General features: G+C 37.0%; 1 protein-coding gene across 10 annotated transcripts in view; it reads right to left on the reverse strand.

The window, feature by feature from the left end:
- The window catches only part of ABCC9 (ATP binding cassette subfamily C member 9), a 75,802-nt gene that overhangs the window by 40,012 nt on the left and 21,513 nt on the right, over window positions 1-14,277 (reverse strand). For all 10 annotated transcript variants that reach the window (XM_031555327.1, XM_031555329.1, XM_031555319.1 and 7 more), the window contains 8 exons: window positions 12,030-12,188; window positions 10,509-10,664; window positions 7,514-7,648; window positions 6,069-6,231; window positions 5,443-5,483; window positions 4,293-4,435; window positions 1,592-1,700; window positions 499-609 (listed from right to left, as the gene is read on the reverse strand). In XM_031555327.1, coding sequence (XP_031411187.1) covers window positions 499-609; window positions 1,592-1,700; window positions 4,293-4,435; window positions 5,443-5,483; window positions 6,069-6,231; window positions 7,514-7,648; window positions 10,509-10,664; window positions 12,030-12,188 — 1,017 coding nt within the window. The remainder of the gene's footprint in view (window positions 1-498; window positions 610-1,591; window positions 1,701-4,292; window positions 4,436-5,442; window positions 5,484-6,068; window positions 6,232-7,513; window positions 7,649-10,508; window positions 10,665-12,029; window positions 12,189-14,277) is intronic.

A 14,277-nucleotide genomic window follows, 5' to 3' on the forward strand; every position in this document is an offset into this window, starting at 1 on the left:
TGTTGTTGTTTGTTTTGTTTTGTGTGCATATGTCCTTTGGAATTAACAGAGGCAAGAAGCATTATTTGCATAGAAAACGAGGACACGTATGGGGAAAAATTGTCCAAAATGACTTAAAATAATGTAATCATAAATTATGTGTCATAATAAATGACAGAAAATGACATAAAAGTTTTGATCTTGAGTGAAATAGAAGTATAAGAAGGGAAACTCTAAACAATCTCCTAATTTCTGCATATAGGATTCTCTAGTTTTTGTTCCTTTAGATTCATGATGCCCACATGAAGATAAGGAAGCAATATAAAGAATTGGTCTGAAGAGAAGTCTTCTCACTTTATTTTTGTTTAAAGTGCTAATTTTAGGGGGTTTTGGCTTGTTCTTGGATTGGACAATTTTCCTTTGGAAAAGCAGCAGCAATTGCACTCTCTCTGGTATTGTTGTAGGACTGAGCAGAAGAACCTGCTGTTTGTAAAGTATGTATTGATGTTTTCAGACCACCTTGATTGCGATGTCATCTGTCTCCACAGGGCGTGTTTGCCTTCTTGATGACTGTTCATAGTTTTCAAGCTGATACCTTAAGGGCTGCCTCCTGTTGATGGCCTTGGTGTGCTACATAGTGAGGCGAAAGAAAAAAGTTGGAATTTGCAAGAAAGGACAGCATTTGGTTCTTAGCAAAAAGAGAATCTGTTCCCATTGCTCCCACCACTCTTGGTCACAAGAAGAAAATGCTTTTCAGTACCTGTCATACTGCAAAATTTTAAATATTCTTAACTGAAGCACAGGAATTGTCTTTTGATGTTGTTTTCCCATGCATAACCATCTCACATTTCAGCTCTCTCAGCCTCTTCAAAGCACCAGGTAGGTCTGCCCTACCTGAGGTAGCTTCAAACAAAGCTATATCAGTAAAAGTGTAATGACAGGTAGAGCTACCATCTTAGTTCTTGGTTGCTTTTGTCAAGTTCTAGTCACATTTCAAATTACATCATTACATACAGTTTTAAACAGTTGAGTTAGCTAGCTTTAGAAAAACTTTGAAGTGTTTTCCCAAATTTTGGGGGTGTTTTTTTTAAATGTCTATTTTATTTATGTATTTAGGTTGGCTGGTTGGTTGCTGGCTAAAATGATTCCTCAAATTTTACTCAAATTCACTTGTGTTTAGCACATCTAGAAACAGCATTACGGAATGAATTTCTATTCCACAAACTTTACTGTTGTTTTTTCAATCTCCAGTTCTGAATTTCCCAGGGCAAGAATTGTTCTTTCTTAAAAATGTCCAACGTACCATGACTGTACTGACAACATAAACTGCAATCCCCATGACCACACAAAATGCACCTGGAATAATTTTAAAAATTTGGTGTTGGTGTGTTCTGGTATTTTTATTATATTGGCACTTCAGTAGAGCTTCAATGTGTTTGAGGACTCTTCATGCCACAGAAACACAAGTCCCTAAACAGAAGAGGCAAAACTGGTCAAGAACAGAGTCAAGCAAGAACCCCAAACTCCTGAGCACTATCAATAGGGCATTTGCCTCGTACTGGGCCCTGTGGCCTCTCTGTTTGAAATTCATTGTAAAAAAACCAGAACTTACAAGTCCTGTGTGCTTCTTACAGGATTCATAAGCTACAGAATTGTCCCCACCTCTCCAGCTGTCATCTCCAATCTCATCACTGAGGAGAAACTCATTCAGCTTCTGTACACTTAAAAAAAAGCAAACACAGGATGGTTAAATAAGCCCCAGATACTAAGGGTACATTTCCAGCTATCTGCAGCCCAACCAGCAGGATACACCCAAAAGTATTCCAAGAAAAGTTTGCAGGATACATTCCTTTGCCTTATGGACCATCTGTTACCCAAGTGAAAAATTATATATGTGGTAAAGGACACATGAAAATAATTAAACACTGTACGGGAGCTGGAAATGAAGAAGAGAGCTAAAGTCATGTGATTTCTGCTAACGCTCTGTGGGAATTATTTCCATCTCATCAGATTTCTCTCTGCTGTACTTCTTCCATGTCTACGCACAGGACTTAGATAAAGTAATTTACTTGCCTACATCCTCTGAAAATTCTAACGCAATAGGTGCATCCTGAATACAACTTTGGCATAAACAGCATTCTAACAGGACTGGATAATGCACAAAACTGTACAGCCGTAGCCAGCTTCAGAGCAACACAGCAAGAGTTCTCTCAATCTACTTCATAAAACTCTTTCATGGGAAATACAGTACACAGGTTCAATGCATTCTTCATCACAGAAGGACATGATTCTCCTTCTGTCCCACTTTCTTTAAGTATGCCCTAAGTATAGGGCTCTATCATTGTGAGGAAGGGATCAATATAAGAAGTCACCTGCCATGGTGAAATCATGTCACTTTGCAAAAACTAAAATCAAGGTGCAGGAGAAAGCAGAAGAACATATGGCTTTAGATCAACTATTTGAATATTAATATGAAAATGGGAAAGTACACTTGTTGCAAGACCTGTATGTTTATTCTGCATGAAATTATCAATAGCTGTTTAAGCTATGGAGACACATTCATTATTTCATCTTGCCAGTATAGCTGCTCATATCTTCTGTTTTGAAAAAAAAAACTTAGATGTCTAACTACCGTAATAGTATTTCAGTCTTTCGTAAGAATATCTGTGTCAAGCAAGAATTTCTCTTCAAGAGGAAAAGAAACCTCACTCTGATCATCATCCTAACAACACAACAACCATTACTTTGTGTTTGAATGAGGACAGGTACTCACAAAGGCTTTCATGTTACTGGAAGTACTCTTTAAAATGAAATGGAAATTTGGACCAAAATATTAGGGCTTAATCATAACACAAATGAGTGCATACTTATATATTTGATTGATGGTGGACATTCTTCATTCTTCACTTGGAGGATGTGATGCTCATGGGAGAAAGATTCCAGGAAAGAAGTTTGTCAAAAGCTGGAGTTTATTTAGGCAAATATGGTATTAAATAACGTTCTGAGGGATGGCCAGCAGTGATAAGGAAAACGTCAGCACAATTTTGACATCAAGGCTATGCTAAATGTAGTGCAAAGAAGTAGAGGCTAGTATGATTTATAAGGGAGAGTTGGTATTTTCCACTAGGCAGAAATCATTTTCAGCATAGGGAAAATCTCTCACATGATTCCGCTGCTGCTTTGATAAATAATGTTTGTTTATTTTTTTTATTTAATGAGTGAATGTGGTGTTGGTAAATTACAGCTATGAAGCTTGAAGTCCCCTTGATTACTGTTCCAAGGAAATGTTGGGAAGACTAGTATGATCTTCATGTCATGCTAGTGCTTGGCATCTGACATGTTACTGCTAATCAGGTGTCAGACTCTGCCTCTTGGGATAGCTTGGCATTGTCTACATAAATGCCCCATAACCATGACTATTTCCATACGAACATTTGATGCAATAAATGAAGGTCTGAAATTTGTCTTACTACTTCTTCGTCTATAACCAAGAAGCTGTTTTCTCAAGTTATTTGCAGAAGCAAATGCCTGGCACATACATGCTTCTGATGAAGCAACACATTTTATGAGTTCCTTTTTCTTTTTTTGAAATCTTTTCCACTTTGTATCAGCTTCTTCGCTGTCCTGCCACGCAGATCTCTTGCACTCAGGGACTAAACTCCCAAATGTCTGCCTTCCCATCCTTCCTCTCCTGCACCTCTCTACTGCCATTTAGGAGAAAACAGAATTTCCTTTTTAAGAAAAAGACCTGTAGTGCTGTGTCTCTTGTGTACTTAGTCCTTCAGCACCCAATGTTCTTCCAACCACCTTCCTATTAAAGAGAATCCATGCTACTGCTAGACAATGAGAGGTGTGTCAATACTGAATTCTCACTCGAAGCACCATTTGTTTTGTGGGGAGGTCAGTTTTAGCCTGTCGCTCTTCCTTGCACCAACAGGGCAAATCTTATGGGATAGCTCTGATCAGCCTCTCTCATCTTCTTCTGTGTTGGCTATAGCCCATACAAGCACTATGTGAGAAGGGAAGCATCTTCATCCCAAGAGAGAACAGTGTGGCTCTGAATCTAGACTTCCAAATTTGGGGGATTATAAAAGGAATAGAACATTTAGTTGTCCCTGTATCATGCAATGAAGAGAAACTGTTATTGTTTCCTCTCAGGTATTGTCAACAGACATTGTGAGTTTCACCTTTAAACCCCTTTCCGGGTGAGCAAGTAGAAAAAACCTTTTCTGTAAAACCTTCCTTGTTGTATTACTGAATGTAGATATTCAAGAGCTGGAGAAACCATTACAGAGTAAGCTGGGACTACTTACCTTATGATAGCCTTGACTGCAAAACGAACCACAGTGGAAAGCAGAAACAATGGTGTGACCAGGATGTGGAACAACGACAGTGATGCAAAGGCCTGGGCAGGCTGCAGAGGCTTGTCATTAGTGTATGCATAAGTCACAAAGGTCTGTCACGTCAGAAGAAACAGGAAATTATAAAAGTATAAAGACTCTTGAATAAGATGGGTAAAGAAAGCAAGGAAATGTTTTGCTTAAATAAGGCCAGTAACTGCATATCTCTGACATGATTCCAGAAAATTGAAGAGAAAAGTGACTCCTGTTACAATAAAAAAGATTCAGAAAGTTTGCCAGTGATTTCAAGTGATTCAGACATTTACAAATTAAAAAAATCTCTTAATAAAATTAAAGCATTCAGCTTTGTGAAGTCAAACCATTATGTACTGTGAAGTTTTGTAATTGATTTCAGTGTTTTGAGGAAGCATACAATGCTGACAAATCAGTAGAAATGTACTAAATGTTGTATTTTTTTCCCCGCAGATACAGCACCATAAATATGTTTCACTCAATTCTGGTAAATATCACCAGCACAATCTGAGGAATGTCCTCAGAGTTTGGTTTATGAAGAATTCTTATTGACCAGCAGGCGGTACTTCCTCTAGTTTGTTAGATTGAGATTTAAACCTGGTCAGAGTACAGTCAAAAAATTATTTCATCTTAAAATCCACAGTATTCTTTCGTGAATATTGAAATGGTGGCTTACAATAGACTTTGTAACAGGAATGATTTTCACTGTTAGACAGCAGGAAAGCAAAGCCACCTTAAAACTCTTCAAAATGAGAGCTTCTAAAAACAGGTTTTCTTTCAAATTGATCAATTATGTTGAGTTGGTTCTTTTTTTTTCTTTTTTCTTTTTTTTTTCTTCTGTCAATTAAAGTTTATATTTCCATTAGTCTTTAGTTAGTTAGTTTATGAACCCAAATCCCAACTGGTGAACTACCAGTACATTGGAATGGGCATTTCTAATGTAATGCTACCTTCCAGCCAGTGGTACACTCAACTGCTGGTTTTATTAACAGTAACAATGGTCCTGCAGTGACAGTATTTTTTTTTTTATTTCCTCTCCTCTCTTTTTCCCTCCCCTTTTTTAAAGAAAAGTGAAAAGAAAAATTCTTACTGCAAGAACAGCTGCTATTGGTATGGCTGCATTCATAAAAACTAGGAATGGAAAAAAGTAAGCATCAGATTACATGACATATATAAAATAGCCTTACAATTAGTTCTACAACACAAGAAAAAATCTGTCTATTTCCAATTCAAAATTAAAATTCCAAAAAGGAAAATCCTTCTGCAGGGAGAAATTGCCTTCCATGACAGAGAAAAATCTTTAACACACAAATGAACAAGCCAAATAATTATTTCCTTTGTATACTCCGGTGAATTAGGATAAAAAGTTTTATGTACATAATTGTTATGCCACAAAACTAAATCACCTATCAGCTCTTCCTCAGTACAAGAAATACAATTTCTATCAGACAATTATTTATCTTTGCTAATCTGTAATCTGAGCTTCTGATTTTATTACAACTTGTAATGCCACAATTAAGATGACAAAAAACTTTCTAAAAAAATCAACAAGATATATTGTCGAGTTTTTATGCTACATATTTATCATATATTTTGTTTCAAGTATGTTCCACATACAAAAAATGTCATAGGCACAGTTGTGTCTTGCTCTAGCTGAAGTCAGAAGGAATATTGGCATGGAGAATCCATTTCTGAAAGCTAAAAACAGTTACTTACTGGAAAGAGATGTATGAAGTGCAAAGGTTTTGAGACTGGTGAGTTCCTTCATTCTTGTTTCCTCCACACTCTTACAAAATATGTGCTCCCAGGCGTACAGCTTTAATAATTTAATGCCTTTTAGTATTTCATTAGTTTTCTTTAATCTCTCTGTAGAATAGTCCTTCATTTCAAATGAAAACAAGGATAAGTAATCAATAATGGTTTGTAGTTTTAATGAGAATGCTTTTTTCCATTTAATCTGTTGTAAAGTTCATTAAAGATATTTATATATATATTGTTTATGAATTTGCACAGGCAGTTGTCACACTGAGTAAAATAACATGCAATTTCAGGCTCTTTGGAGATATTAAAATACCTACAATCAGAGGGGAAATTAAATGACTCTATTCGAAGAAGAGAAGTAAAATATCTGAACCCCTCAGACCGAAGCTGAAACTCAGGAAGGCAGAATAGGCTGACGATATTCATAAGAATAGGTATAAGAATAAGAATAGATAAACGTGTAATTGCTGATAGAAGATTCATTTTGGGATTCATACAGAACGGTCATGAAAATAGGTGAAATGTTTATTCATATATTTATCTAATCTAGGCAATTGCCCCTCTTCAGAAAACAGTGCTCATGTGTTTTGGTAAAATCATAATCCAAATTATTTTGTCAGAAATCAGAAGAAAAAAAAAAGAAAGATTGAGACTATTTCTGAAAGAGTATAGAAATAAATCCTATCTTGGTATAAATTGTTGTAACTCAACAGAACTGAAGTGTACTGAAAAGTAAACCTACTTGCTTACTGAATATTAAGATAACAAAGATCGTTACATATTTGAAGACATATCAAAGGTTGATCAAAAAAGTTCAAAGACCGTGAGAATAAGGTTAAACACTGGACAAAGCACTAGAAAACATTTGTCATTGGTGACATAGACAAGAAGACAAAAAGTGTAAAATAGATATTAATCAAACAATGTCATCTGAGTTTTAGAGAATGTAAAAGCTTGGAGTGAGAGTGTAGAGTCTCTAGCCATTTCAGAGGAGGATTGTACACATTCTTTAATAACGTGCTCCCATAATTTATCTGTCATTTGTACTATTTGGTAACATCCCATGACATACAACATTTTAATTCAGGAATAATATCCTTTCATGGAATTGAATTCAGACAAATCTGTGCTATTTGAGAGAAAATAGTCTCTGCAGAGAAGTCAGGTCAAGGCCCACATACTTTTTCGAATTCTTATCTGACAAACACTGAGGTACTTTTCTGAGGCAGGCAGGGCTGCTGAGCCATGCATGGGGAAAGAGAAAAGGAAGGTTGTTGGAATTTAGTGATGGCTTGACTAAACTTCTGCAGTGAGTGGTTACTAGCAACAAGGGCAGAATCCAAAACTGGTTCCCTGTTCTCCTTTCCAGATCAGAAGAACCACGAAAATAAATTACTTACCAGTGTGCTCTTCTGAGCCTCAGCCAACTTTGTAGCTATGAAGTACTGTATTGGTGCTAACAGTACAATTACAGCAGCACCAACCAAAGCACTCACTCCAAGCAAATTATAAAGTAGGATTACGCCCATTATTATCTATGGAAAAAAAAAGAAGCATAGAAGAAAATGTACATTTCAATACATCAGAAGGATAGCAAATATTATATATGCATATACTTGTTCTTCTAATAAAAAAGCTAAATGGTTCACAGGAATCAAGTGAGAATTTATTTCAGGAGCTCACATTTAGAAAGTGAAATTAACATGGAATTTTAGAAAGAAAATTAACATAGAAATCTTCATTTTTGAATATGAACTGCATTTTTGTTTTAGTACCTGCCACTCCTAATTCTGGACAATATTTCCACAGAACTGAAGCAGCATCAAAGTGGTTGGTTCTTGCCCCAAGGCATTTGGCAGAACCACTGGCCTCAAGTCTTATTTACACTAGATCTCCTTACATCACTCTGGAAACATTCAAAGGTCTTGAAACTGTCATGAATCACTTTTGCCTTCTGTCCTCTGGGTCCTCTTCAACTGGAGACAGAGGCACGTCTGAGACAGGCACCAAAGCATAAAGCTGCACAAATGTGCAGGGAGTGACACAAACCTGTGCTTCTACTTCAATACTACATAGCTCTGTAGGAAAGTACCAAGATGCTGGCTGAGCTCTACACAGAAGATAGGAACACCTTCCACAAAGGTTTACCTGGGAGTGATTTTGATGCAATTACTGTGATTCTGGTGCCAGTTAACACAAGTTCTACAACATTAAGTATTTTTATATAAAGCTCCACTTCAAAGTACAGAGGTATCCTCAGCGATAACAGGACATTTGGAACTAGTTCCCTACTTTGAGTCAGATCTCTCTTTAAGTCTGTATTCTTAGACAGTATCAGAAATAATTATCAGTGGAACTCAACATTTTGTAAGCATTATTTAGCTTTTCAGGCATCTGCAACGTAAGCTAACGAACCTAGATACATTTTTCTTAGCAGAATAGTACAAGGTTATAGGTCATTTCTACTTGGGCTCAACTCTCAACTCTTACTGTAGCTTCCATCCTGCAATATGTTGTTGTCCTTGACAACAGACCATACATTGGTAGATGGACAATATATTTCCTAAGGCTAACCAGTCCTCAGCAGTCTATGGACAGTTACACTATCATTAATCATGCTGTGCAGATGCAAGTTTGGTATTTGCCATAGCCTGCTCTTCCTGAGGAGGGGACAGATTTGACAGTAGCTGTTTCTTGGGACATTCCTTGCTTATTTCCTTTGCATAAGACAAGACAGGATAGTCCTGTCATTTTTTAATTTTTTTTTTAAGTAGCAGTATGGTTCTAAGCCAGCCCTTATTTACCAAGGGTTATTTCCTTATCTTCTTTTTTTTTTCTTTTTTTTTTCCTAAAGAGCAGATAGTTGAGCTCATCAGGCCAAAAAGCATCTTACCACAAAAACACTGTCATTAACATCAGCTTTATAATACTTTGAGAAGGAAATGGTAGCTATTTTCCTTCCATTTCTACTGTTGAAGCAGAGCTATAAAATAATAATTACAATTAATAGAGATTAAGTGCAGGAGCCCCGTATAGCCCAGGCCACAGGTGCTGACTAAGTTATTCCTTAGGTGCAAATTAGTGGGTGAAACTATGCTCATTCTTGAACAAAGCTGTGGTCAAGCTGTCCCTGTGCTAATTGTCTTCTAATTCCCTGGGGCTGAACAATAGGAACCAGTAAAATCAACAGAAACTTCCTCAAAAAAACCTGCTAGAGTACTGGTGAGGAATGCCATTATATTTTTTCAGCAGCTGAGACAGAAACTGTTTATTAAAGAAACAGTAAATGGTAAATTTAGGCTATGTATATTTAATTATTCACTAGCTACAGGAAACAGACCACCTGTTCATTTAGAAACACTCCAGTATTATCAGCAACGCTTCCAAATAAACCTGAATAAACCAAATAAGCCCTCTTATTATTGACTTATGGCTTAAAATAGAATCCTCTGTATTATTTCTAACTTCTGTTACTACGCAAACTACTTTTATCTTTTTCTCCATGAATTACTTTCATCACCTGAACCTTAACCTATCCTAAAGTATACACATAAAAGCAATATTTGTTTCCATTTGTAGTAGTCATATTGATGACGATTACAACAGCTTATTAGAACAGTTCCAGGAGTTTCAGCAAGAAGTGTGGCTTCTGCCCCTTTTTTAACTTATTTGGTGTTGGTGGGGTCATATGTAGGTATTTCCACCAGAAACTGAACTTTTGGAGTTGCTATAGGGTTCAGGCACTGTGGAAAATAAGTATGGCTTAGGTCCTTAAGTTATTTAGCCACTTCTGAATATTTCCTATAGATTAATAATTTATACCTTGCCTTCTCACACATCTGCTTTTCCCCTCTTTCCCTGCCTTGCTAAGGATTAGACGTTTGCAGTAACTAAGCTTGTTTAGCTCAGAGCTCCTCTGAGCATTTTGTTCAGCCCAACAGTCCTGCCATCAGTCAACAGAGCAGAATTCAATTGCTTTTTATTCCTACCACTAAGCACAGCTACAAGTAAACACTGCAAATGCAATGCTTGGCACTGCAGAGATGCTGCTTCCATGCGGCAGAAGAAAAAGCAACAATTTGTGTCAGTAGGGAAGACAGGTGAGCAGAGAAAAGACAACAGGCTATCATCTATCATCCATAAAGTCACAGATTGTACCCATGACAGCAAAATCCTAATAAAAAAATCCTCGCTTTACCAGCCCTTAGAGAGACAATCTCCCAGCTGTAGGAGATGATGGGCCACATTTCTACTTATTAGTCCTCTTCCTGGCAAATGAGTGTGAAGTCCATTGTTAGAGATTCCCTTTTGGATTAGGTGGTAGTCTCACAAATGTATACTATTTTCTAATGGGCTGGAGGATCCCAACATTATGTCCTTATTTTGATGCTCTACCTGAACAGGCATAGCCCACAAATTGGGGCACAGGAACAAGAACCACATTAATTGATTTGTTTCTATGGCAACCAAGTTATTGATTTGTCCCAGTGTCATCTCTCCCATGGACAAGTTGGATGTGGAAAGTCGCAGGATCTTATCGTATATCATTGCCTGTGGAGGGAATAAAATGGTATCTGTGAAAAGGAAGTCATTAGAAAACAATAGCAGCAGCAGGATGTTTCAAGCTGCAGTGTTGGTGATTACGTAGCACAGCCTTTCTCTCACTTGAGACAAGGCAGAACAAGAAAAAAAAAAAGAGAGATAACAGACTTTTAAAACCTCCTAAAACATTGCTGTTTAAGGCAGACCCAAAACAGAACAAAATGACAATAAAACATGAAAATTCAGGAGACTGAGCAAGGAATTTTTCTAATAAACACTTGGTGAGGCTGGTTTTCTGTGGCACTGTTAAAGAAATTATTATTTTCTGTGCAATAGCTGGGTTTATATTCCTTTGTATTTCTCTCCTGTACCTGGTCGTCTATTTCCATAAAATATGTTGGAGCACAACAGTGTTTAAGGTTAATTAGGTATGTACCAGAATCTTAAAGACAAATACTGTGAGACTAGTTGCAGTTATGATCAAGTATCACAGTTGTATCTTCAAGGAAATTTTAGAAACAATTTTTGCTCTTCGCCCTGCTTTATCTGTGAGCAAGGCAGATCCTGTAGAATTCCCATTTTGGCAACTGGGAATCATAAAAACATAAGGAAATGATGAGGTGTTGTTTCTTCACCAAGTGTACCCCTCTCTATTGAAACAGCTGCATCAATCAGAGTGCAAGCACAAAGAGAAGCTTCACACTGGAACAGTATTCTGTGGTTAGCTACATCTGTGAAAACATCAATTCCAGCTTCAGTTTTGCACTAATTCCTGCTACTGTCTGTGGAGTTGTGTCTACAGATGTCCTGGCTACAGCTCAAACTGAGTTGGAAATTCTGGCTCTTGTTCATAAACATGACTTTCATAAGGGGTAAATGGATGCTGGTTTTATCCAGTTTGGGGGAAGAATCACAAGGTTCTCTCTAAAAGGGCATAGATGTTCAGAATCACCACTCATGTTTCACATACAGTGCCCCAGTAAAACATAGCTAGAGCAACGATATGGCTAGTAACTCTGTTACAGTCAGATAGAGTAACTCATAAGTAAATACAGAGCCAAAATAACGTTGCTTATCTCCAGGTGACTAACACTTTTTGCAAATATATGTTTATAGGTGCACATAGTGAGTGTTACGCTTCTGCATATCATTATAATGGTTCTACTTTTTTACTAAAAAGAATTGCTGCCATCAGTTTGGCAGTGGTATTACCATTTCCAGTTTTCTGCATAAAAATATAGTCAATATCTTCTCTCAAACTATAGCTGTTAACTGAGTTTTTACTTAAAGGATAAGATAAATGAAAGAATGAAGGATGAGCATTTACATATAATGGGAGGAGCATTTACATATCATGGGAACACATTTGCTCACCAATAAAGCACCTCGTAGATTGATGCCAGTTTCTGTAGTCACGTAGTAGGATGCCTGCAGGAATGTCCTCTGCAGGATAAGGGCCAGGAATAGGAGAACTGCCAAAACATAAACATTCCTGAGGAACTCCTCTGAGGAAAGATATGAATTCGATGGATCCTTCAAATGAAAAGGAAAAATATGATGACAATAGTATAGGATGGATTATCTTTTGAGATGCTAGATATTAGGAAATTCAGTCCTTGCATTAGAATATATAATATTGATGGTATTCTGGGAAAGTTGCAGGAATAGTAACTTTCACTGTTCTACATATTATGTATTTGGATAGAAATTAAACTCTCTGCTCATGTTCTGAGGATTTAAGAGTGCAGCTTTTAGCATTTCTGAAATAATTTTTGTTAGCAGAAAAGGGACAGTGAGACTGCCACGTCTGTCTTATTCCTTAGATTTTCATTTGAATTCTGATGATTTGGTAAATAGAGATACAATTTTGCCTGCATATGAAGAAGCTACAAATAAATTATTTTCGATAACACATGACTGGTTTATTGCATTGATATTGCAATATTGATTATGTTGTATTTGTACATTATAGGAACAATTCCTTTCAGAAATAGTCTATGATATCTGTGAATTCTGAATAAACTAAAAATGTATCTGCAAGTATTTCCCATGAAATGAGATGTACATGTCTCAATATGGGAAAAAAATATTGTTTATATAATTTTGTTTTCTTTTTCTAGTTTCTATGTTCACTGTGCTGTTTGGCTTCGTTCAGAGGAGGAAAAATATGTACCAAAATACTGCTAGAAAGGCTGTTTCTCTGGCATTTCCAGAAGCAGGATATACTGGATTTCTTAAAAAGAGAAGAAAAGAAAAGCCTGTTCTGCTGAAATGCCCAATCTGATGCTGACATGAAAGGTCTAGTAAATATAGGAAGATAAACTGCATGTCTACACTCTCAAAGTCTCATCATTCTGGATTACTATAACCTGCAAAAGGACTACAAGCAGGAGAGAAACCTGAGCTTGTAGGCTCGCTTCACCACAGGCACCTCACCAGGGGAGGGTAAGACTGAGCACTAAGGAAAAATTGAAGATTGAAATGAAGATGGTCAAGCAGCAGAACAGGCTTCCTAAGGAGGTGGTTAATGCTGTTTGCCTGTGTTCATGTGGCATTTGCACAATGTCCTCATTAACATGCTTTAACTTTCAGTTGGCCCTGGATTGGTCAGAAAATTGGACTATTCTGTTCTGTCCTGTTCTATCCTATCCTATCCTATCCTACCTTACCCTACCCTACCCTACCCTACCCTACCCTACCCTACCCTACCCTACCCTACTCTACTCTACCCTACCTTACTCTACCCTATCCTACCCTATCCTATCCTACCCTACCCTACCCTACCCTATCTTACCCCATCCCATTCCATCCCATCCCATCCCATCATCTTAATCTCATTCTATTCTCCTCCATCTATCAAAAACACCCAGTGGCTGGGTAATCTGGGTCTGGGATGAACCCATCATATGGCTTGCAGGGAATTGTTTCCCATCCCTAGTAAGATATCTGCTGTAATAATCAAGCCATAAAACTACTTCCAAAGCAGTATAAGCAGTCAAATATTGATAAACACCTAAGGAGCCAAAAACACTTTAAAAGTGCCAAAGTCTAAAGCATCTAAATCCTGCTGGAATAACAGGACAGGGTTCCTTCATCAGCTAAAGAATCTTGGAAATGAGGGTTGCTTCAGTGCGTGATTAGTCAGGTATACGCTTTCTCTTAATATCCTGGGTCATCTAACTTTCCCATGTGTATATAGCAGGGATAACAGTAACAAACTAAATTTTGTGGCCACCTTTATCAATGTAAATAGAGTTAGAAGGAATTAAGGGTGAATAACTATAAAATTAAATTAATTTGCATTAGTTGAAGCTAGAGAGAATTTAAAGAGAGATTCATAATGGCAAGAACAACCAAGGGAAAGTTTATCAAAATATGCAAATTGAAAGCAAATGTATTCTGAAATGTATCCAAGAGAAATAGTGACTGTCACAAAGCCAGAATGTTGAAGTGCTTTCAAGTTTTCCAATTTATTTTAATCTTCCCTTTAGCCAATGTTGATTAAAACATTTAAAAATAAAACACTTCAATGAAGAGTGCAAAAGGAAAAGGTGCAAGTTTCTAAATTTGAGATCCAGAAATGAAAATTTTCAAGCAAAACTATCTTGTCTGCTCAACATAA

This window comes from Meleagris gallopavo, chromosome 1 (assembly GCF_000146605.3).
Source record: "Meleagris gallopavo isolate NT-WF06-2002-E0010 breed Aviagen turkey brand Nicholas breeding stock chromosome 1, Turkey_5.1, whole genome shotgun sequence".
NCBI classification, from domain to species: Eukaryota; Metazoa; Chordata; class Aves; order Galliformes; family Phasianidae; genus Meleagris; species Meleagris gallopavo.